The sequence below is a fragment of the Aedes albopictus genome, chromosome 3, assembly GCF_035046485.1.
Source record: "Aedes albopictus strain Foshan chromosome 3, AalbF5, whole genome shotgun sequence".
NCBI classification, from domain to species: domain Eukaryota; kingdom Metazoa; phylum Arthropoda; class Insecta; order Diptera; family Culicidae; genus Aedes; species Aedes albopictus.
The window spans coordinates 293,333,773-293,360,468 of record NC_085138.1 but is presented as its reverse complement, the minus strand read 5'-3'; the positions used below and the strand labels follow the sequence as shown (position 1 = coordinate 293,360,468).

General features: G+C 37.8%; 2 protein-coding genes across 3 annotated transcripts in view; one reads left to right on the top strand and one right to left on the bottom strand.

Moving 5' to 3' along the window:
• LOC109412930 (Ig-like and fibronectin type-III domain-containing protein 1) overlaps window positions 1-24,807 on the bottom strand; it is a 692,650-nt gene extending 667,843 nt beyond the window's left edge. The window contains exon 1 of one of the 2 annotated variants that reach the window (XM_062861347.1): window positions 23,445-24,807. In XM_062861347.1, coding sequence (XP_062717331.1) covers window positions 23,445-23,463 — 19 coding nt within the window. In that variant the 5' untranslated portion in view covers window positions 23,464-24,807. The remainder of the gene's footprint in view (window positions 1-23,444) is intronic. The other variant, XM_062861348.1, reaches the window with a different exon arrangement.
• Window positions 1-26,696, top strand: part of LOC134290779 (uncharacterized) — a 483,651-nt gene that overhangs the window by 180,089 nt on the left and 276,866 nt on the right. The window lies entirely within an intron of this gene.

Below are 26,696 nucleotides of genomic sequence, written 5' to 3'. Positions count from 1 at the left end.
TTTATTTTCTGGTAATGTGTTCGATGAAATAAGTCAAAAAATGAATTATTCTAAGGAATTGACTTTTTTATCCACCTTAACGCAAAGGGTGGGAGATTATGACGACATAGTGTCCTGGCAATCCTTAAGGATCATTCCCAAGGACATTTGCTGCAAATCCTGTAGGCTGAACATTGAGCCATTTTATTTTCTGGTAATGTGTTCGATAAAATAAGTCGAAAAATGAATTATTCTAAGGAATTTACATTTTTATCCACTTCAACGCAAAGGGTGGGAGATTGTGACGACGTAGTGTCCTAGCAATCCTTAAGGATCATTCCCAAGGACATTTGCTGCAAATCCTGTAGGCTGAACATTGAGCCATTTTATTTTCTGGTAATGTGTTCGATGAAATAAGTCAAAAAATGAATTATTCTAAGGAATTGACTTTTTTATCCACCTTAACGCAAAGGGTGGGAGATTATGACGACATAGTGTCCTGGCAATCCTTAAGGATCATTCCCAAGGACATTTGCTGCAAATCCTGTAGGCTGAACATTGAGCCATTTTATTTTCTGGTAATGTGTTCAATGAAATAAGTCGAAAAATGAATTATTCTAGGATATTGGGTTTTCCATCCACTTTAACGCAAAGGGTGGGAGATTATGACGTCATAGTGTCTTGGCAATCCTTAAGGATCATTCCCAAGGACATTTGCTGCATCTCCTGTAGGCTGAACATTGAGCCATTTTATTTTCTGGTAATGTGTTCGATGAAATAAGTCAAAAAATGAATTATTCTAAGGAATTGACTTTTTTATCCACTTTAACGCAAAAGGTGGGAGATTATGACGACATAGTGTCCTGGCAATCCTTAAGGATCATTCCCAAGGACATTTGCTGCAAATCCTGAAGGCTGAACATTGAGCCATTTTATTTTCTGGTAATGTGTTCGATGAAATAAGTCAAAAAATGAATTATTCTAAGGAATTGACTTTTTTATCCACTTTAACGCAAAGGGTGGGAGATTATGACGACATAGTGTCCTGGCAATCCTTAAGGATCATTCCCAAGGATATTTGCTGCAAATCCTGAAGGCTGAACATTGAGCCATTTTATTTTCTGGTAATGTGTTCGATGAAATAAGTCGAAAAATGAATTATTCTAAGGAATTGACTTTTTTATCCACTTCAACGCAAAGGGTGGGAGATTATGACGACATAGTGTCCTGGCAATCCTTAAGGATCATTCCCAAGGACATTTGCTGCAAATCCTGTAGGCTGAACATTGAGCCATTTTATTTTCTGGTAATGTGTTCGATGAAATAAGTCGAAAAATGAATTATTCTAAGGAATTGACATTTTTATCCACTTCAACGCAAAGGGTGGGAGATTGTGACGACGTAGTGTCCTGGCAATCCTTAAGGATCATTCCCAAGGACATTTGCTGCAAATCCTGAAGGCTGAACATTGAGCCATTTTATTTTCTGGTAATGTGTTCGATGAAATAAATCAAAAAATGAATTATTCTAAGGAATTGACTTTTTTATCCACTTTAACGCAAAGGGTGGGAGATTATGACGACATAGTGTCCTGGCAATCCTTAAGGATCATTCCCAAGGACATTTGCTGCAAATCCTGTAGGCTGAACATTGAGCCATTTTATTTTCTGGTAATGTGTTCGATGAAATAAATCAAAAAATGAATTATTCTAAGGAATTGACTTTTTTATCCACTTTAACGCAAAGGGTGGGAGATTGTGACGACGTAGTGTCCTGGCAATCCTTAAGGATCATTCCCAAGGACATTTGCTGCAAATCCTGTAGGCTGAACATTGAGCCATTTTATTTTCTGGTAATGTGTTCGATGAAATAAGTCAAAAAATGAATTATTCTAAGGAATTGACTTTTTTATCCACTTTTATTTATTTATTTATTTCGTCAATCATTGTAGACTAAAGCTTAATGTATAAATTTACAGATATTGATACTTATATAACATTTTATGTGTCATTAGATCTACCATTTAGGACTTTCCTTAGCAGTGGTCTTGAAATAGTAAAATCGATTATTTCGCAGTATTTGTTATAGATATTCATTAATGAGCTCATTGGTCCGTTTATTGCATATGAAGTTCGTAGCGATTTCAGCTGAAATATGTTACGTGATCTTAAAGAGCGAAATGGAGCATAAAAATTTAGGCTCGCTAATAAATCTTCCGATTGAGTGCGTTGTGAGATGAGATCGTTTATAAAAGCTATACATGCAATTTCCCTTCTTTTCTTAAGAGTTTCTAAATTGATAAGCAAGCACCGGGACTCATACGACGGAAGAGGATAGGATGCCCATCCTAGTTTTCTTAGAGCAAACAGTAAAAATTGTTTTTGTACAGATTCAATACGTTTTGAGTGAACATCTTGATATGGAAACCAAACAACGCTACAATATTCTAGTATTGATCTCACATATGACACATATAGCGTCTTTATTGTGTAAGGATCTTTGAATAAAGCCAATCTTTTAATAATCTTTTAATAAAGCCAAGCATACTTTGAGATTTATGAATAACTGAATTATAATGATCAACAAAGGAAAGCTTAGAGTCTAGTAATACACCTAAATCTCTTACTTTGGTTTGTCTTACCACTTGTTCATTGCCCAGCAAGCAGTTGAAATTGGATGGCTCGCACTTTCTTGTAAAGGATATTATGTAACACTTCTTGACATTTATATCGAGCAGACTTTTTAGACACCAATTATGAAAAACATCAACCTCGCGTTGGAATTCTGCTTAATCTGCCTTGTTCATTATTTCCATATATAACTTCATATCGTCAGCATAAATCAGAACTCTTAGTCGTTTTAATATGAGAGTTACATCATTAACAAATAAAATGAAAAGTAAAGGCCCTAAATGTGAGCCTTGTGGAACACCAGATGTTGCATGGACGTGATTAGATATCTTTCCTTTAAACTGAACTGACTGTTTGATAAATATGATTCAATCCATGTCAGAAGTTCACTTGAAAATCCCGCGTGTTGTAGTTTGAAAAGCAATAGTTTGATGTCAACTCTATCGAATGCTTTGGTAAAATCAGTGTATAACGCCTCGACATAGTTTCCATGATCCATAGCAGCAAAAGTGAAATTCACGAACTCAAGCAAATTAGTAGTTGTGGATCTAGATTTAAAGAAGCCATGCTGACAATTTGTAATACCATTTTTGACCTGATCAAATATTTTTTTATTTACAATGGCTTCGAATAACTTTGGAATGCATGAGATAATTGCGATTCCACGATAATTTTTGATTTCGGAACGCTTACCGGATTTAAAGATTTGTATTAGAAACGATTGCTTCCATTGCGATGGAAATACACCACTAGCAAGTGAGTTATTGAAAAGCCAAAACAAGGGCTTAACGAAAGAGGTAGCGAGCTTCTTCAATAGAAAAGGAGGTATTCCATCCGGTCCTGGTCCTTTTGAAGAATCCAACCCTTCTAATGCAGTTAAGATCTCCTGCACTGTGATAGAGCTGACTGAAATATTACATGTATGTTCTGGCAAATAGTCGAAATATTCTCGATCGAAAGAATCATTAAATGCGATGTAGTTACCTTGAAAAAACTTGGCAAAATTATTGCATATTTCTTGACTATCACTACTAACAACCTCTTCAAACACCATGCACGACGGAAAGTTATTAGTTTTCATTTTACTTTTGGCAAAACTAAAGAAAGCTTTTGGGTCATTCTTCACGTCATTTTCGATTTTCGTATAGTAACTCTCGTATGCGTTTTTAATTTCAGTATCAAGCAACTCACAAATGTTAATATATTGCTCTAGATTCTCCGCGGAACGATTTCTTTTATAAGCTTTGTGCATTTTTTGTTTTCGGTTTCTTAACTTTTTTATGTCTCTCGTGAACCAAACGGGGTTTTTAGAGATGATCGTCATCTTTTTACGTTTCTTCGGTACTATTCCATCCAATATGGCGAATAACTTTTCGTTTAATATGTTCACACTACAACTCATATTCATATTGTTTTTTAATAAAGTTTGCCAATCCGTTTCATTGAGTTTGTTTTGAATGCTATTGAAGTCACAATTTTTAAAATCGAAAGCTAGTTCACATCCACGTCAATTGGTCGTGTGGAGACAGGATGATTCAACAATGAATATTCTATAGCGATATGGTGTTTCTCATTTTTCCATAAGGGATAAAGGGCTTTGTCTACATGAAAGTTCTCTGTGCAGCTGGTAAATAATAAATCTAAGTAAACATTAAGTTCATTACACACGTGGTTAACTTGATTTAACCCAAGTAGACTGGTTTTGTCAAAAATGAGCTGCAATGTTTCGTTATCACCGATGATAGGAAGCAACAATGATTCATTATCTACATCGACCATGAAATCAACTGAATTTTGATCGAAATCTCCATATACATGAATATGATTTTCAGGATCCATGTCATTTGCAGCTACGTCTAAAGTATTGAAAAATTTCTCATATGAAGGCTTTTTTGCATGTTGTGGTGGGAAATACACTGATACAAATATATGAATCTCGTTACCAAGGCGAACCTTAACCCAAACGTCATCAAATTCCTTATATTTATTTGTTTCAATTAAGTCAGCATCCAACTTAGTATTGATAGCAACGACTACTCCGCCACCAGATTTTTTATCACACCAAGCCAAGTTGCGATCACTTCTGAACACATTATATAAATTTCCAAAAACTTCTTCACTTTTTATACTATCTGTCCAGCTTGTTTCGGTGCCTAATATTACATTGTACATGCAAGAATTAACTTTCTTATGTATTTCATATATTTTATTGACACCACGCATCCGGTTAAAATTTTGACAGTAAATTAATGTTTCGCTTAAAGTATTTTGATTTACCGGAACCAATAAATACCTCTTCACCCTCACGTTGTGAAGTCGTCAAGTCCTGTACAGCATCGGGAACCAGAGAAATGTTGTCATGTTTTTCCTCCAAAGGGTACGTCAATTCCGATGAAAATACGTGTGTCTACACGTACACGCTTCGCAAGATCCTGGTTGATTTCCTTCAGCTACGATGTGGTGTGAGGTTTTAGGGCCATCCGGATTCAGCGTTTCTCGTTTTTCAAATCGTATCGTCGGACGATAGTTAAGTGGTGGACGGGAAAATTGATGTTTTGCCGCCGCAAGAAGCTCCCGGTCGGGTGGAAGGTAATTTGAGTTTCTGTGATTCATAAAAGAGTTGTCATGATCGTACCTCCGACTCCCAAAGACCGTGCGAGGAAGGTCAGTGTTAGAACTGCTGTCATATCGGCTTACATTTACCGGTCGGCAATTAATGGTATGGCAGTTTTTAAAGTTGTTGCTGGAACTCGATGGCATGCAGTCGGTGTCACTATGGGGATTGCGTGTAGGTAACGCAAAGGGTGGGAGATTATGACGACGTAGTGTCCTGTCAATCCTTAAGGATCATTCCCAAGGACATTTGCTGCAAATCCTGTAGACTGAACATTGAGCCATTTTATTTTCTGGTAATGTGTTCGATGAAATAAGTCAAAAAATGAATTATTCTAAGGAATTGACTTTTTTATCCACTTAAACGCAAAGGGTGGGAGATTGTGACGACGTAGTGTCCTGGCAATCCTTAAGGATCATTCCCAAGGACATTTGCTGCAAATCCTGTGGACTGAACATTGAGCCATTTTATTTTCTGGTAACCCAAGTAAAACAGAAAACATCTTTGAGAATAAACTTAAAAAAAGACGTTGTAGTATGGTACTATTATCGTATTTGTACACATATTATGTTGAAATCATGTTTTAACTGTGTAATGGCCATAACAACTTACTGAAAAATGTTATCATCCTCACCATAAGTTAAAATAACGTAAATTTAACGTTGGTTACACAAGATATTTTTGTCATCGTCTTCCTTCAATTGACGATGATATGTATAACATCAGCAGCACATAGTTATAACGTTTGAGCTCAAACATGTTATTACAACGTTGTTTTTACGAATTAAATACGTTAATGTAGAACGTTTGCTATCTCTTCTCACTGACTTGATCATTATTTAATAAACATCTCTTTCACTTAAAAATACAAGGCAATCCAAATACGATAGCAACTGTAATTTTATGCTTTGCGGTTTGATTCCGCTACAAGTATGCTAAACAGGGTAACAAATGGGTATGTTAATAGTCTCTAAAAAAACTTGGCGCAGACCACCAAGCAGACCACTGTCACCATGGCTCAAAAGATGGGCGCCACCATTCAACTTTATATAAACGGCAGGCCTCCCGTCACCTAAAAATCAATTCTTTAGAATAATTCATTTTTTGACTTATTTCATCGAACACATTACCAGAAAATAAAATGGCTCAATGTTCAGCCTATAGGATTTGCAGCAAATGTCCTTGGGAATGATCCTTAAGGATTGCCAGGACACTACGTCGTCACAATCTCCCACCCTTTGCGTTGAAGTGGATAAAAAAGTCAATTTCTTAGAATAATTCATTTTTTGATTTATTTCATCGAACACATTACCAGAAAATAAAATGGCTCAATGTTCAGCCTAAGGATTTGCAGCAAATGTCCTTGGGAATGATCCTTAAGGATTGCCAGGACACTACGTCGCCACATTCCCCCACCCTTTGCGTTATAGTGGATGAAAAATCCAATATCCTCTAATAATTCATTTTTTGACTTATTTCATCGAACACATTACCAGAAAATAAAATGGCTCAATGTTCAGTCTACAGGATTTGCAGCAAATGTCCTTGGGAATGATCCTTAAAGATCGCCAGGACACTACCTCGTCACAATCTTCCACCCTTTGCGTTAAAGTGGATGAAAAACCCAATATCCTAGAATAATTCATTTTTCGACTTATTTCATCGAACACATTACCAGAAAATAAAATGGCTCAATGTTCAGCCTACAGGATTTGCAGCAAATGTCCTTGGGAATGATCCTTAAGGATTGCCAGGACACTACGTCGTCACAATCTCCCACCCTTTGCGTTAAAGTGGATAAAAAAGTCAATTCCTTAGAATAATTCATTTTTTGATTTATTTCATCGAACACATTACCAGAAAATAAAATGGCTCAATGTTCAGCCTAAGGATTTGCAGCAAATGTCCTTGGGAATGATCCTTAAGGATTGCCAGGACACTACGTCGCCACATTCCCCCACCCTTTGCGTTATAGTGGATGAAAAATCCAATATCCTCTAATAATTCATTTTTTGACTTATTTCATCGAACACATTACCAGAAAATAAAATGGCTCAATGTTCAGCCTACAGGATTTGCAGCAAATGTCCTTGGGAATGATCCTTAAGGATTGCCAGGACACTACGTCGTCACAATCTCCCACCCTTTGCGATAAAGTGGATAAAAAAGTCAATTCCTTAGAATAATTCATTATTTGATTTATTTTTTCGAACACATTACCAGAAAATAAAATGGCTCAATGTTCAGCCTAAGGATTTGTAGCAAATGTCCTTGGGAATGATCCTTAAGGATTGAAAGGACACTACGTCGTCATAATCTCCCACCCTTTGCGTTAAAGTGGATGGAAAACCCAATATCCTAGAATAATTCATTTTTCGACTTATTTCATCGAACACATTACCAGAAAATAAAATGGCTCAATGTTCAGCCTACAGGATTTGCAGCAAATGTCCTTGGGAATGATCCTTAAGGATTGCCAGGACACTATGTCGTCATAATCTCCCACCCTTTGCGTTAAAGTGGATGAAAAACCCAATATCCTAGAATAATTCATTTTTCGACTTATTTTATCGAACACATTACCAGAAAATAAAATGGCTCAATGTTCAGCCTACAGGATTTGCAGAAAATGTCCTTGGGAATGATCCTTAAGGATTGCCAGGACACTACGTCGTCATAATCTCCCACCCTTTGCGTTAAAGTGGATGAAAACCCAATATCCTAGAATAATTCATTTTTCGACTAATTTCAACGAACACATTACCAGAAAATAAAATGGCTCAATGTTCAGCCTACAGGATTTGCAGCAAATGTCCTTGGGAATGATCCTTAAGGATTGCCAGGACACTACCTCGTCACAATCTCCCACCCTTTGCGTTGAAGTGGATGAAAATGTCAATTCCTTAGAATAATTCATTTTTCGACTAATTTCATCGAACACATTACCAGAAAATAAAATGGCTCAATGTTCAGTCTACAGGATTTGCAGCAAATTTCCTTGGGAATGATCCTTAAGGATCGCCAGGACACTACCTCGTCACAAACTTCCACCCTTTGCGTTGAAGTGGATAAAAATGTCATTTCCTTAGAATAATTCATTTTTCGACTTATTTCATCGAACACATTACCAGAAAATAAAATGGCTCAATGTTCAGTCCACAGGATTTGCAGCAAATGTCCTTGGGAATGATCCTTAAGGATTGCTAGGACACTACGTCGTCACAATCTCCCACCCTTTGCGTTGAAGTGGATAAAAATGTCAATTCCTTAGAATAATTCATTTTTCGACTTATTTCATCGAACACATTACCAGAAAATAAAATGGCTCAATGTTCAGCCTACTGGATTTGCAGCAAATGTCCTTGGGAATGATCCTTAAGGATTGCTAGGACACTACGTCGTCACAATCTCCCACCCTTTGCGTTAAAGTGGATGGAAAACCCAATATCCTAGAATAATTCATTTTTCGACTTATTTCATTGAACACATTACCAGAAAATAAAATGGCTCAATGTTCAGCCTACAGGATTTGCAGCAAATGTCCTTGGGAATGATCCTTAAGGATTGCTAGGACACTACGTCGTCACAATCTCCTACCCTTTGCATTGAAGTGGATAAAAATGTCAATTCCTTAGAATAATTCATTTTTCGACTTATTTTATCGAACACATTACCAGAAAATAAAATGGCTCAATGTTCAGCCTACAGGATTTGCAGCAAATGTCCTTGGGAATGATCCTTAAGGATTGCCAGGACACTATGTCGTCATAATCTCCCACCCTTTGCGTTAAAGTGGATGGAAAACCCAATATCCTAGAATAATTCATTTTTCGACTTATTTCATCGAACACATTACCAGAAAATAAAATGGCTCAATGTTCAGCCTACAGGATTTGCAGCAAATGTCCTTGGGAATGATCCTTAAGGACAAACGTCTTGAAATCCCGCTTCAACAGTGCATCAGAACTTCAGACGCACAAATTCCTTAGAATAATTCATTTTTCGACTTATTTTATCGAACACATTACCAGAAAATAAAATGGCTCAATGTTCAGCCTACAGGATTTGCAGCAAATGTCCTTGGGAATGATCCTTAAGGATTGCCAGGACACTATGTCGTCATAATCTCCCACCCTTTGCGTTAAGGTGGATAAAAATGTCAATTCCTTAGAATAATTCATTTTTTGATTTATTTCATCGAACACATTACCAGAAAATAAAATGGCTCAATGTTCAGCCTAAGGATTTGCAGCAAATGTCCTTGGGAATGATCCTTAAGGATTGCCAGGACACTACGTCGCCACATTCCCCACCCTTTGCGTTATAGTGGATGAAAAATCCAATATCCTCTAATAATTCATTTTTTGACTTATTTCATCGAACACATTACCAGAAAATAAAATGGCTCAATGTTCAGCCTACAGGATTTGCAGCAAATGTCCTTGGGAATGATCCTTAAGGATTGCCAGGACACTACGTCGTCACAATCTCCCACCCTTTGCGTTAAAGTGGATAAAAAAGTCAATTCCTTAGAATAATTCATGTTTTGATTTATTTCATCGAACACATTACCAGAAAATAAAATGGCTCAATGTTCAGTCTACAGGATTTGCAGCAAATGTCCTTGGGAATGATCCTTAAGGATCGCCAGGACACTACCTCGTCACAAACTTCCACCCTTTGCGTTAAAGTGGATGAAAAACCCAATATCCTAGAATAATTCATTTTTCGACTTATTTTATCGAACACATTACCAGAAAATAAAATGGCTCAATGTTCAGCCTACAGGATTTGCAGCAAATGTCCTTGGGAATGATCCTTAAGGATTGCCAGGACACTATGTCGTCATAATCTCCCACCCTTTGCGTTAAAGTGGATGAAAACCCCAATATCCTAGAATAATTCATTTTTCGACTTATTTTATCGAACACATTACCAGAAAATAAAATGGCTCAATGTTCAGTCCACAGGATTTGCAGCAAATGTCCTTGGGAATGATCCTTAAGGATTGCCAGGACACTATGTCGTCATAATCTCCCACCCTTTGCGTTAAGGTGGATAAAAAAGTCAATTCCTTAGAATAATTCATTTTTCGACTTATTTCATCGAACACATTACCAGAAAATAAAATGGCTCAATGTTCAGCCTACAGGATTTGCAGCAAATGTCCTTGGGAATGATCCTTAAGGATTGCCAGGACACTATGTCGTCATAATCTCCCACCCTTTGCGTTAAAGTGGATGGAAAACCCAATATCCTAGAATAATTCATTTTTCGACTTATTTCATTGAACACATTACCAGAAAATAAAATGGCTCAATGTTCAGCCTACAGGATTTGCAGCAAATGTCCTTGGGAATGATCCTTAAGGATTGCCAGGACACTATGTCGTCATAATCTCCCACCCTTTGCGTTAAAGTGGATAAAAAAGTCAATTCCTTAGAATAATTCATTTTTTGACTTATTTCATCGAACACATTACCAGAAAATAAAATGGCTCAATGTTCAGCCTACAGGATTTGCAGCAAATGTCCTTGGGGATGATCCTTAAGGATTGCCAAGACACTATGACGTCATAATCTCCCACCCTTTGCGTTAAAGTGGATGGAAAACCCAATATCCTAGAATAATTCATTTTTCGACTTATTTCATTGAACACATTACCAGAAAATAAAATGGCTCAATGTTCAGTCCACAGGATTTGCAGCAAATGTCCTTGGGAATGATCCTTAAGGATTGCCAAGACACTATGACGTCATAATCTCCCACCCTTTGCGTTAAAGTGGATGGAAAACCCAATATCCTAGAATAATTCATTTTTCGACTTATTTCATTGAACACATTACCAGAAAATAAAATGGCTCAATGTTCAGCCTACAGGATTTGCAGCAAATGTCCTTGGGGATGATCCTTAAGGATTGCCAGGACACTATGTCGTCATAATCTCCCACCCTTTGCGTTAAAGTGGATGGAAAACCCAATATCCTAGAATAATTCATTTTTCGACTTATTTCATTGAACACATTACCAGAAAATAAAATGGCTCAATGTTCAGCCTACAGGATTTGCAGCAAATGTCCTTGGGAATGATCCTTAAGGATTGCTAGGACACTACGTCGTCACAATCTCCCACCCTTTGCGTTGAAGTGGATAAAAATGTCAATTCCTTAGAATAATTCATTTTTCGACTTATTTTATCGAACACATTACCAGAAAATAAAATGGCTCAATGTTCAGCCTACAGGATTTGCAGCAAATGTCCTTGGGAATGATCCTTAAGGATTGCTAGGACACTACGTCGTCACAATCTCCCACCCTTTGCGTTGAAGTGGATAAAAAAGTCAATTCCTTAGAATAATTCATTTTTCGACTAATTTCAACGAACACATTACCAGAAAATAAAATGGCTCAACGTTCAGTCCACAGGATTTGCAGCAAATGTCCTTGGGAATGATCCTTAAGGATTGCCAGGACACTATGTCGTCATAATCTCCCACCCTTTGCGTTAAGGTGGATAAAAAAGTCAATTCCTTAGAATAATTCATTGTTTGACTTATTTCATCGAACACATTACCAGAAAATAAAATGGCTCAATGTTCAGCCTACTGGATTTGCAGCAAATGTCCTTGGGAATGATCCTTAAGGATTGCTAGGACACTACGTCGTCACAATCTCCCACCCTTTGCGTTGAAGTGGATAAAAATGTCAATTCCTTAGAATAATTCATTTTTCGACTTATTTTATCGAACACATTACCAGAAAATAAAATGGCTCAATGTTCAGTCCACAGGATTTGCAGCAAATGTCCTTGGGAATGATCCTTAAGGATTGCCAAGACACTATGACGTCATAATCTCCCACCCTTTGCGTTAAAGTGGATGGAAAACCCAATATCCTAGAATAATTCATTTTTCGACTTATTTCATTGAACACATTACCAGAAAATAAAATGGCTCAATGTTCAGTCCACAGGATTTGCAGCAAATGTCCTTGGGAATGATCCTTAAGGATTGCCAGGACACTATGTCGTCATAATCTCCCACCCTTTGCGTGTGAAGAATTAGCAATAAGTTAAAATTCACAAATACAAAGAAATTAAAAAAAAAAAAATCCCACCCTTTGCGTTAAAGTGGATGGAAAACCCAATATCCTAGAATAATTCATTTTTCGACTTATTTCATTGAACACATTACCAGAAAATAAAATGGCTCAATGTTCAGCCTACAGGATTTGCAGCAAATGTCCTTGGAAATGATCCTTAAGGATTGCCAGGACACTACCTCGTCACAATCTCCCTTCCTTTGCGTTGAAGTGGATAAAAATGTCAATTCCTTAGAATAATTCATTTTTCGATTTATTTTATCGAACACATTACCAGAAAATAAAATGGCTCAATGTTCAGCCTACAGGATTTGCAGCAAATGTCCTTGGGAATGATCCTTAAGGATTGCCAGGACACTAGGTCGTCATAATCTCCCACCCTTTGCGTTAAAGTGGATGGAAAACCCAATATCCTAGAATAATTCATTTTTCGACTTATTTCATCGAACACATTACCAGAAAATAAAATGGCTCAATGTTCAGCCTTCAGGATTTGCAGCAAATGTCCTTGGGAATGATCCTTAAGGATTGCCAGGACACTAGGTCGTCATAATCTCCCACCCTTTGCGTTAAAGTGGATGGAAAACCCAATATCCTAGAATAATTCATTTTTCGACTTATTTCATCGAACACATTACCAGAAAATAAAATGGCTCAATGTTCAGCCTACAGGATTTGCAGCAAATGTCCTTGGGAATGATCCTTAAGGATTGCCAAGACACTATGACGTCATAATCTCCCACCCTTTGCGTTAAAGTGGATGGAAAACCCAATATCCTAGAATAATTCATTTTTCGACTTATTTTATCGAACACATTACCAGAAAATAAAATGGCTCAATGTTCAGCTTACAGGATTTGCAGCAAATGTCCTTGGGAATGATCCTTAAGAATTGCTAGGACACTACGTCGTCACAATCTCCCACCCTTTGCGTTGAAGTGGATAAAAATGTCAATTCCTTAGAATAATTCATTTTTCGACTTATTTTATCGAACACATTACCAGACAATAAAATGGCTCAATGTTCAGTCCACAGGATTTGCAGCAAATGTCCTTGGGAATGATCCTTAAGGATTGCCAAGACACTATGACGTCATAATCTCCCACCCTTTGCGTTAAAGTGGATGGAAAACCCAATATCCTAGAATAATTCATTTTTCGACTTATTTTATCGAACACATTACCAGAAAATAAAATGGCTCAATGTTCAGCCTACAGGATTTGCAGCAAATGTCCTTGGGAATGATCCTTAAGGATTGCCAGGACACTATGTCGTCATAATCTCCCACCCTTTGCGTTAAGGTGGATAAAAAAGTCAATTCCTTAGAATAATTCATTTTTTGACTTATTTCATCGAACACATTACCAGAAAATAAAATGGCTCAATGTTCAGCCTACAGGATTTGCAGCAAATGTCCTTGGGAATGATCCTTAAGGATTGCCAAGACACTATGACGTCATAATCTCCCACCCTTTGCGTTAAAGTGGGTGGAAAACCCAATATCCTAGAATAATTCATTTTTCGACTTATTTCATTGAACACATTACCAGAAAATAAAATGGCTCAATGTTCAGCCTACAGGATTTGCAGCAAATGTCCTTGGGAATGATCCTTAAGGATTGCCAGGACACTATGTCGTCATAATCTCCCACCCTTTGCGTTAAAGTGGATGGAAAACCCAATATCCTAGAATAATTCATTTTTCGACTTATTTCATTGAACACATTACCAGAAAATAAAATGGCTCAATGTTCAGCCTACAGGATTTGCAGCAAATGTCCTTGGGAATGATCCTTAAGGATTGCCAGGACACTACCTCGTCACAATCTCTCTTCCTTTGCGTTGAAGTGGATAAAAATGTCAATTCCTTAGAATAATTCATTTTTCGATTTATTTTATCGAACACATTACCAGAAAATAAAATGGCTCAATGTTCAGCCTACAGGATTTGCAGCAAATGTCCTTGGGAATGATCCTTAAGGATTGCCAAGACACTATGACGTCATAATCTCCCACCCTTTGCGTTAAAGTGGATGGAAAACCCAATATCCTAGAATAATTCATTTTTTGACTTATTTCATCGAACACATTACCAGAAAATAAAATGGCTCAATGTTCAGCCTACAGGATTTGCAGCAAATGTCCTTGGGAATGATCCTTAAGGATTGCCAAGACACTATGACGTCATAATCTCCCACCCTTTGCGTTAAAGTGGGTGGAAAACCCAATATCCTAGAATAATTCATTTTTCGACTTATTTCATTGAACACATTACCAGAAAATAAAATGGCTCAATGTTCAGCCTACAGGATTTGCAGCAAATGTCCTTGGGAATGATCCTTAAGGATTGCCAGGACACTATGTCGTCATAATCTCCCACCCTTTGCGTTAAGGTGGATAAAAATGTCAATTCCTTAGAATAATTCATTTTTCGATTTATTTTATCGAACACATTACCAGAAAATAAAATGGCTCAATGTTCAGCCTACAGGATTTGCAGCAAATGTCCTTGGGAATGATCCTTAAGGATTGCCAGGACACTAGGTCGTCATAATCTCCCACCCTTTGCGTTAAAGTGGATGGAAAACCCAATATCCTAGAATAATTCATTTTTCGACTTATTTCATCGAACACATTACCAGAAAATAAAATGGCTCAATGTTCAGCCTACAGGATTTGCAGCAAATGTCCTTGGGAATGATCCTTAAGGATTGCCAGGACACTATGTCGTCATAATCTCCCACCCTTTGCGTTAAAGTGGATAAAAAAGTCAATTCCTTAGAATAATTCATTTTTTGACTTATTTCATCGAACACATTACCAGAAAATAAAATGGCTCAATGTTCAGCCTACACGAGATGCAGCAAATGTCCTTGGGAATGATCCTTAAGGATTGCTAGGACACTACGTCGTCACAATCTCCCACCCTTTGCGTTGAAGTGGATAAAAATGTCAATTCCTTAGAATAATTCATTTTTCGACTTATTTTATCGAACACATTACCAGAAAATAAAATGGCTCAATGTTCAGCCTACAGGATTTGCAGCAAATGTCCTTGGGAATGATCCTTAAGGATTGCTAGGACACTACGTCGTCATAATCTCCCACCCTTTGCGTTGAAGTGGATAAAAATGTCAATTCCTTAGAATAATTCATTTTTCGACTTATTTTATCGAACACATTACCAGAAAATAAAATGGCTCAATGTTCAGCCTACAGGATTTGCAGCAAATGTCCTTGGGAATGATCCTTAAGGATTGCCAGGACACTATGTCGTCATAATCTCCCACCCTTTGCGTTAAAGTGGATGAAAAAGTCAATTCCTTAGAATAATTCATTTTTTGACTTATTTCATCGAACACATTACCAGAAAATAAAATGGCTCAATGTTCAGCCTACAGGATTTGCAGCAAATGTCCTTGGGAATGATCCTTAAGGATTGCTAGGACACTACGTCGTCACAATCTCCCACCCTTTGCGTTGAAGTGGATAAAAATGTCAATTCCTTAGAATAATTCATTTTTCGACTTATTTTATCGAACACATTACCAGAAAATAAAATGGCTCAATGTTCAGTCCACAGGATTTGCAGCAAATGTCCTTGGGAATGATCCTTAAGGATTGCCAAGACACTATGTCGTCATAATCTCCCACCCTTTGCGTTAAGGTGGATAAAAAAGTCAATTCCTTAGAATAATTCATTTTTTGACTTATTTCATCGAACACATTACCAGAAAATAAAATGGCTCAATGTTCAGCCTACAGGATTTGCAGCAAATGTCCTTGGGAATGATCCTTAAGGATTGCTAGGACACTACATCGTCACAATCTCCCACCCTTTGCGTTGAAGTGGATAAAAATGTCAATTCCTTAGAATAATTCATTTTTCGACTTATTTTATCGAACACATTACCAGAAAATAAAATGGCTCAATGTTCAGTCCACAGGATTTGCAGCAAATGTCCTTGGGAATGATCCTTAAGGATTGCCAAGACACTATGACGTCATAATCTCCCACCCTTTGCGTTTAAGTGGATGGAAAACCCAATATCCTAGAATAATTCATTTTTCGACTTATTTTATCGAACACATTACCAGAAAATAAAATGGCTCAATGTTCAGCCTACAGGATTTGCAGCAAATGTCCTTGGGAATGATCCTTAAGGATTGCCAAGACACTATGACGTCATAATCTCCCACCCTTTGCGTTAAAGTGGATGGAAAACCCAATATCCTAGAATAATTCATTTTTCGACTTATTTTATCGAACACATTACCAGAAAATAAAATGGCTCAATGTTCAGCCTACAGGATTTGCAGCAAATGTCCTTGGGAATGATCCTTAAGGATTGCCAGGACACTATGTCGTCATAATCTCCCACCCTTTGCGTTAAGGTGGATAAAAAAGTCAATTCCTTAGAATAATTCATTTTTTGACTTATTTCATCGAACACATTACCAGAAAATAAAATGGCTCAATGTTCAGCCTACAGGATTTGCAGCAAATGTCCTTGGAAATGATCCTTAAGGATTGCTAGGACACTACGTCGTCACAATCTCCCACCCTTTGCGTTGAAGTGGATAAAAATGTCAATTCCTTAGAATAATTCATTTTTCGACTTATTTTATCGAACACATTACCAGAAAATAAAATGGCTCAATGTTCAGTCCACAGGATTTGCAGCAAATGTCCTTGGGAATGATCCTTAAGGATTGCCAAGACACTATGACGTCATAATCTCCCACCCTTTGCGTTAAAGTGGATGGAAAACCCAATATCCTAGAATAATTCATTTTTCGACTTATTTTATCGAACACATTACCAGAAAATAAAATGGCTCAATGTTCAGCCTACAGGATTTGCAGCAAATGTCCTTGGGAATGATCCTTAAGGATTGCCAAGACACTATGACGTCATAATCTCCCACCCTTTGCGTTAAAGTGGATGGAAAACCCAATATCCTAGAATAATTCATTTTTCGACTTATTTCATTGAACACATTACCAGAAAATAAAATGGCTCAATGTTCAGCCTACAGGATTTGCAGCAAATGTCCTTGGGAATGATCCTTAAGGATTGCCAGGACACTATGTCGTCATAATCTCCCACCCTTTGCGTTAAAGTGGATAAAAAAGTCAATTCCTTAGAATAATTCATTTTTTGACTTATTTCATCGAACACATTACCAGAAAATAAAATGGCTCAATGTTCAGCCTACAGGATTTGCAGCAAATGTCCTTGGGAATGATCCTTAAGGATTGCTAGGACACTACGTCGTCACAATCTCCCACCCTTTTCGTTGAAGTGGATGGAAAACCCAATATCCTAGAATAATTCATTTTTCGACTTATTTCATTGAACACATTACCAGAAAATAAAATGGCTCAATGTTCAGCCTACAGGATTTGCAGCAAATGTCCTTGGGAATGATCCTTAAGGATTGCTAGGACACTACGTCGTCACAATCTCCCACCCTTTGCGTTGAAGTGGATAAAAATGTCAATTCCTTAGAATAATTCATTTTTCGACTTATTTTATCGAACACATTACCAGAAAATAAAATGGCTCAATGTTCAGCCTACAGGATTTGCAGCAAATGTCCTTGGGAATGATCCTTAAGGATTGCCAGGACACTATGTCGTCATAATCTCCCACCCTTTGCGTTAAAGTGGATGGAAAACCCAATATCCTAGAATAATTCATTTTTCGACTAATTTCAACGAACACATTACCAGAAAATAAAATGGCTCAATGTTCAGTCTACAGGATTTGCAGCAAATGTCCTTGGGAATGATCCTTAAGGATCGCCAGGACACTACGTCGTCACAATTTCCCACCCTTTGCGTTAAAATGGATAAAAAGTCAACAAATTTGTTCAATGAGTTATTTCCTTATTAATGTTTCTAAGGAGGGATATGTCGTCTTGATAATAGGGCCATTTACCCTATAAAGAGTAGTTTACCCTAATTTCCAACTCATTTGGATTGACTACAGCACTAACATTACAATAATTAACCCTTGAAGTTCCAATTTATGTTGCTGAGCGGAATACGCCTAAATGTATGTAATTCCGTCAAGGGTGGAATGGCCGCAGGGAAACAAAACCGATCTCTTTTATTGTGATAAAAATCACTTATTTCATATAAAATTGCCTACCTTTAGGCGTTTAAGGGGAAATTTCAAAATTTAATATTGCATTTAAAGTATTACATTCACTAGTTGTAAGATTTTAGACGCGTTATTCAGTTTAAGAAGAGCAAAATTAAGCGGAGAAGGAAATTTTCCTTTCCAACCGATGCTTAATTGTATACTGATCAATTTCGCCCCAAATTGGCTTTTCCAATATTTTGATATTTGGAGTTATTTAACTTAAAGTTCAAATTTGTTGAACAAAATTCTGTCACATGGTTCCATGGAGACCCACAGGGTACTGGTTTTACACATATTCTTTTAGCAACATTTGAACAGGCACTGATGTTATCCGCAAAAGTTGTTTTAAAGTGATCAATTTGACCCCGGATTACGGTACGACCTGTACTAGAATAAAAAATCTGGACTTCACTAGTACTTTGTAACTTTAAAACACTTTAAAATGAAACTTTTCAAGCTCCACTACTTGCTTATCTGCGACTTACAGACTGCTTTATTGTAGCAATCGACTTGTTCGGAATAGTCCTGGAACTATGTGACCAATGGCAAATAGAATATTTACAATTACACAAGTTTACAAATTAAAACGAAAGTCGTGAACTTCTGTCAACGACCAAAATTTTTGAAGCACAATTTAGTGCTGATTTCGAAACCGACCTCCAAAAACTTTAAGTAGAACAGTTTTTGAGTTTTAGCTTAATATTGAGTTTTGCAACTTTTCAAAATATGCAATTTACTAAAATTCAAATATATTGCGTTTTGTTCAACCAATTTTTAATCTTTTTCCATAAATTAAAAGCTGAATACAATACCATTCAATCATCTGAATACAGGTTTTGCATCAGATTGATGAAACTCAAGATATTGGCGAGTTTTAGGGACGATCTTCTCAAATTTTAGCAAAATTTCCAAAATTTTTCGAAGAAATGTATTTTTTTCAATAAGAAAAAAACAACTTAAAAATTCTTTCTCGACGTTTATTTGACATATCATATGTAGGTGAGTTACAGTAAAAAATTTAGCTCAATCGGAGCATTGATTACGTAGAATGAGATGTTTGAAGTGAGCGACTTTGCTTAAAAATAGAACAAAAATCGATTTCAAATCATCAACCTTGTATGGAAAGTCGAAAAAATTTCCGCTCTACTGTAATTTTTTTCCTTCGCGTTTTCGAACTCAGGGCATGATTCTACACCAAAAACGATCATCAGCTTACCGAGTTCAAAAATGCTGTAAACTAGTGTTATCAATGAACCACAGACCAAGCCCAACCCGAGCAGAGGGCAAGTACTGACGAACAAAACGTGATGTTGGGTTGATTGAGATATGAGGTAAAATCATTGAAAATAATATCAAAATTTTGTTCTTGAACCTTCTGACCAATAGCAGAATCTGATATTTGAAGATCAATCAAATAGCTATTAACTACTATTGGTAAGATCTTACCAAGAGCAAAATGTGCTATGAGGACGATGTTCCAGGAGTAAAGTTGAGATGTAATTTTCAGTACTTTTAACTCTCATCTTAAACAAACAAATATCACTTTCTGATCTACATATCAAAATTTGCTATTAGTGAGCTTTTTTCCTCTGCTCGGGAAGGATCGAAATGTTGGCGATGACCAAGGCTTATTTCTGCAGCTGACGTCCGAAACCTTAAGGATGTGGACCATATCGCTTGCTCATTTAGCTTTGCATTTCCTGACAAACTTCCAGTATACGGATTTAGATATGAAAAACAATGATAGAGGAAATACAGTGAAGAAACTTTTGGATAGGTTGTTCATGGCATAAATCCCTGCGTGTGACAGGCACGAAGATACTGTATGCCCAAGGAAGTCAAAGAAGTTCCTCAAATGCTCTGTTCGATTTTTTTTATTATTCCAATGACGACAAAATGCAATTAGTGGACAGATACTGGCACATGCTCAAATACATCCCGTAACATGGGTAGATCACCTTGGAATGATGCGTTACGGCGTAAGATCTACCACATCAAGTTTCAATTTTGCTATTTTCCTGCCTAAAGTGGGAGCACGGATTGAAACTTGATATGTTTTGTGATGTTTCTGTTTTCTTATGTTTTGGCTTTTACTGCGAACGATTACTGTTTTTATTTCTTTATTTATTTTTTTCTCTTCAATCTTGTGTTTGTCAAACATTGATTGGCTGCCTCAATCCTTCGGCCCTTTCATGTGTATGTTATTTATATTTTTATTTTTGTTTACTATTGTTCTTCCTTTCAGGAATATTAAGGTAAGTTCATTTTACAGATCTGTAAGCAATCCACCAAAAATGTCAACTGCGCTCTAGATTGGCGAATAGAGCTCCTCATAACAATCCCACCCTACTAACACAAATTCCTTCTCCTTAACGTCTATGGAGATAGTTTGGGTACCCTGTATCTTCAAGTAGACGTTAAACTAGCATTTCTACCCTTTCGTAGCGATTGTAAGGACGTGGCCAGATATACAATGTGATGTTTGTTTCGACCATCTCTAATACGTAGAAAAAGACGTTTATCCCAAACTTTATTTTAGCGACACTACGTGCTAGATTTTTCAAAACATATGAAGCTGAGCATTGTATAGCCACCCACGATGTGTACAATCGCCTATGCTATGCTATGCTAGGTACTGGCACATGCTCAAATAAAAGCTTTCAGAAAATTAGTGACCAATGCGAATCGAATGATCCCATATAGCAAAGAGTCGCAACATAGATTGATTTACGCACCACACGCTGTGCAGCTGTGTGATAATGTTTTGCACAAAATTATGTAGTTCAAAGGCGTATGCGTCAATGTATGTTTCCGTGTATTGCAAAAAAAAAAATGAAGCGAAACGAATTCATCTTTCGAAACCAAATGCTACTGGCAAGCTGGGCTTACCTAAAGAAATCCCAGAAGAAACTGCTGCAAGAATAAGAAAAACGCTCCAGAAGGAACTTCTGGGATTTCTCTGAAGAAGCTCATGGAAGAATCCCTGGAAAATTTCCTGGAGATTTCTAGAGGAATCCTTGAAGGAACTCCTGAATGAATTCCTGAATAAATTCCTAAAGAAATGCTGGGAGCGCTGGCGTAGCCATGGGGGAGGTTCAAGGGTTAACCACCCCCAGAGCCAAAATTTGTGGAACAGATTTTTAATATAAAGCGCTCTGCGACGAAAAAAATTTTCGGCTGCGCCGCTATTTTCAAACTACGAATACAATTGCTCATTACTGTTTACACAATGTAAGTGTCAAATAAAAAAAAAGTTTTAATGACCGTTAAAAACCCCTCCCAGAGACAATTTCTGGCTACGCCACTGGCTGGGAGGAATCCCGAGAGAGTTCCTAGAAGAATCCCTTAAGAAGTAAGAAGTTGCTTAAAAAGTTCTTGGAAAATAACTCCAGCAATTCTAGAAGAAATTCCTCATACAATACCAGGGAAAACCTCTAAAGGTAAGGAAATTAAGAAGAAATATATGAAGGGATCCTAGAGTGAACTCCAAGAGAAACCCCTGAAGAAATTACTAGGGGATAAACCACGTTGATTTTTTGGGGGAAGTGGGGGTGGTCTGGCCAAAGCCTACGCTCCATACAAATTTTAAAATTTTTGTATGGTTGAAAGTCTACAAGGGAGGAGGGGATTGGGTCTGAGATGGCCAAAATTTGGTCTACGTGGTTTATGAACAGCCCCTAAAGAGGTTCCTGAGAAAATTCCAGAAATTTTCCAATAAAATCTTTGGAGAAATTCATGAAAAACTTCCTAGATGAATCCCTGAAGAACACCTGAAAAAAACCTTGATAGAGTTCCTCGAAATATTTCTCAAGGAAGTACAGGAAAATCCCAAGGAACTTCTGAAGAAATCCGTCAAAGAACTCCAATGAGCATACCTGAAGGCCCTGGATTAATCCTCCAACGAATTTCTGGTGGAATCCCAGGAGGAGTTCCGGGAGGAATCCCTGAATAGTTCCTGTTGCAGTCCCTGAAGGAATTCCTCGAGAAATCCCTGAAAGAGTTCCTGGAAAAATTCTTGAAAGAATCTCTAGATAAATCCCTTAAGAAGTTCCTGCAGGCCGGAAGAATCTTTGAAGAAGTCCCAGAGAGAACACTATAGCAACTTCAGGAGAAATCCTCAAAGAAACTCCAGGAGGAGTTTCTCAAGAATCTTTCCAAAAATTGCTGAAGAAATCCTTGAAGAATTCCCTGAAAAAGTTCCTTGAGAAATCCCTGAAGGAGTTCCTGGAGAATTCTCTCAAGCAATTATAACAGATCTTTACCCAGCAATTTTAGGAGAAATTTCAACAAATTGGAAGATTTCACGAAGAAATTCCTGGAGGAATCTCTGAAGCACTTACTGCTGAATCCTTAAAAAACTAATGGAGTAATCCCTGCTGGAGTTCCAAGAGGAAGCCCTCAAGAAATTCCAGAAAAAAATCCCGAGTATCTCCAAGCAAAATCCCCCAAAGAATTCTATTTTTCCTTTTTTGAAGAACTCTATGAAAAAACCTCTCAAGGAACTTATGGAGGAATCCCAAAAGGAATCCTGAAGAAATCTCGGAAAAACTTGTTCCATGAAAAATTCAAGAATCTAGAAAAATCCTTGAGAAATTCCTGAAGGCGTTACAAAGAAATTCCGGTAAGAATGCTTGGATAAATCCCTCAAGAAGCTCTTGGAGAAATCCCCGAAAAGGTTTCTATATTTTTTTCTACAAGATTTTCTACAAGAACTTTCTAAGTTTTACCGGGAGCGGCCGCGTCGTGTACTGACCACGTACCATGAAAACGCACGCCTATAGTACACAGCGTGAGCATGATGTCGCTGAGGGTGACCGAGGAACGACGACTTCTCGAGGGTTAATCATTTGACATATTGACGACATTCGTCGATGTTTTTAGTTATTTCTGTAGAAATGGTTTTGGCGCCGGTACATGCACCCTGTGTTATTTGGTAAAAATCGGTATTATTTGAATACTTACACTCACTGTCTAGGAATCCAAGCATAAACCGAAAATCAAGCTTTCCTGAAGTCCACCGATCAGTTACTGCACTAAGATTTGTCTAGTAATATTCCTTCAACTGCAGCTTTTTTATTCCAAATCACTTTTACAAACTGCACACCGATTTCACCACTGCCAGAAAATCGTAGAATTCCGTTACAGTATCACTTCTGGAACTAAACGTCTCACGCAAACACTTGATCCTTTCCTCTAAAAACACTCAATCTATTGTTCCACCGTTATTCGCCCGGGTCGCAACAATCCCCTCCGTCCAATTTGTATCCAACCGAGAAAAAAACGAATTGTTTACTTTCAGCAGCTGCGTCTGATGAGCGCGCGCGAAATTCCAAACTGCTCCCGCGTTCTGCTTGTGCAAAACAAAAATCTAATCAAATTGCTGCGTCCACCGCCGCCAACTCTCTCGGGTGGAAAGTGAAAACAAAAACAAACACCGCCAGATGGTGCGCAATCCGTGATTAGCACTGGTGGATCTGAATTTTTGAACGATTGTGATTCTTTCCACGAATCCACGCGTAGACCGGATCGGCACAAAACAACTCCGAGTTGATTTTTATTCAATTGCCCGGGAGCACGTGTCAATGAACACTGGCACAACGTGTTACTGGCACTGGATAATTCATTCACTGTAAATAAGTAATGTAGTATTTCCTCCACTGATGGGTTTCTTCAAACTCTCTCTTCTTCTTCAATCACCAGAGTTACACAAAAAAAATCTCAAGTACCACCTTGCAAAACACTCGTACCCGTTCCGCGAAAGAAAGGGTTGATCCTTTTCGGGGGATATGCCTGAGCAGCACACACTCCCACACCGCACATACACCCACCACAAGTTCCACGAAGGACGACGACGAGCCTCTCCGCCTATCGACGGGAAATTTGTTTTTCTTAATCCGTTATCGCACCTTTCAGGGGGAGAAGGAGGAAGCAAACTTCGCTCCTCTAGAACTATAGAACCAGACACACGAACGATCGGAACGAACAGCTAGCACAGGACACACTACAGTGGGCGCCAAAAACACCGCGGGGGGCAGGTCCACAAATCGGGAAAGATCCGCACACGACCAAGTCTCGACGCGAACTGAACGGCGCTCTGAGCGGAGCAAAGTGTTTTATAACTTTCCGACAACGCCGCCGCAACAACGGTTGGAGCGCGCTCAAGCGAGATTATGGGAGGACGACGACGACGACGGACGGATGACTACGCGACGACACGATGCAAGGAATTGGCTGGTGGCAGCGAGGGAGGTGAAGCAGAAGCAGCTGTTTGCCGCAACTGTGGTAGTGGCCCCCCTTTCTGGGTGGCGGATACGCACGTGATTCGTAAAAAGAAGAGTTATGTGTTACTTATCAATCTATCAACTTACTTTACTTGCAAATCTTATCAAGGTGAACCAAAATATAAAACGACGAATTTAGGATATGATTTTGTTTGGTGTAACATCGTTCATTCATGGAGACGCTTGGTAACTGATTATTTTGACTCGGGAGGGCTCGCGTCGTTAGGTACTGAGTGCACGCACCATAAAATAGCACGTTTGTGTTATACAGCGTGAGCATGGTGCCACTGAGGGTCGCCAAAGACCCGGCTGCTCGAGGGTCAAGAAATACGAAATAGCAAACCTCAAATTAGCGATTTTGTTCATTTAGGTAAAATACTTACACTGTGGTGCATAATTGATCGGACAAACACCGATGTTCATACAAAATGGCCAAGTTTGGGATGCTGTAACTTTGGTTTGCGTTGATGGATTTAGCTAAATTTTTGACAGGGAACTACTAATGAAGCCTGTATCCGCAATAATCGGGACACAGAAGTACGGCAGTCGCTCTGTACTGAATCAATAAAACTTGGCCAAAAATTGACTGAGAACTCTTTGATGTATGTTTATTATTTGTGCAAAATTTCATAAAAATCGATGCATTACTTTTAACTGTAGATGAAAAACAAACAGACGTGGTTTTTAAGATTTTGTACAATTATCACCAATTTTCATTCGCATACTTGATGGTTCTTTTCCACTACAATTCAAAGTTTTGCGGCGATAATTATGAAACTTCGTGAGCAGGTATGATACTTATAGAGAAACTTTCTTGCAAAATTTCATCAACTTTTATCAATTGGATCAAAAGTTACTGGTGTTGATAGGGGATAGTGTTAGTGAAAATGTTTCATGTTTTTTATGTGCGATGTTTGCCTATTCTTAACTTTTGAATGTCTCTGCCCATTTTCATGAAATTTTCACAGACGGTAGTTGATTATGTGTATACTAATCCTGCAAAATTTAATAATTGTTGGTGTAGTACTTTCAACAATACAGTCGAAACAATAAGGGGTGCTCACTAATTGTTGTCTGAAGGGCTAAAATCACGGTCAGCCCCAACATATGTTTCGACTATAAAATTGTTGATAGTGCATCGATTTTTTTGAAATTTAGCCTATGCAAGCAAAGTAGATTGAGAGGCTTGTGTTCAAAATTTCAGCCATTTCCTATATCAAATTAAAAATTTACAGCGCTGACAAGCTAAACCAGGGGCTGTACAAAATTCAATTGCTCGCGTTCTACTGTTTCATTGCCACAACAAAAAGTACTTCACCGATTCACATGAAATTTTGCAGGTGAAATGAACCCATCTTAAGATATTATCAGGCAAAACTTGAACAATTTTAATATATCTATTGCAGAGTTACAGCCATATTTCTGTGTCCCGATTATTGCGGATACAGGCTTTATGCTGAATTTTACGTATATAAGGTACAAAATGTTTTCATTCACAGGTTTGGGCGTGGCAAGGCGTTCAAAATGTGCAAAAGTGATCGGACAGCGCACAGTGGGAAAATAAGGTACAAAACCGACAAAGAATTCTGTAACTTTTGAAAACCACGAATGCGGTTTACGAAGTTATACTTTTCTAATGTAAAAATGTGCGGGGAATCCAATAAAACCGGTTTCATAGGCCGCACGGATCGTTAACATGCTCATTTTACCCCAATTCCCCAATTTTTTAGCCGTTTTTATAGAAATTCATGTATTTTCTGAAGCGGAAATGATCTTGAAGTATGAAAACTAGACCGATCATGCTCATATATATTGCGGATATGAATAAAAATGTTAAACTTGACCGCATGAATGATTGTCATGCCCGTTTTACCATATTCCCCCAGATTATCGCATTTCTGGTAAGATATGCCATTTATCTAGGGAGAAAATCAGTAAA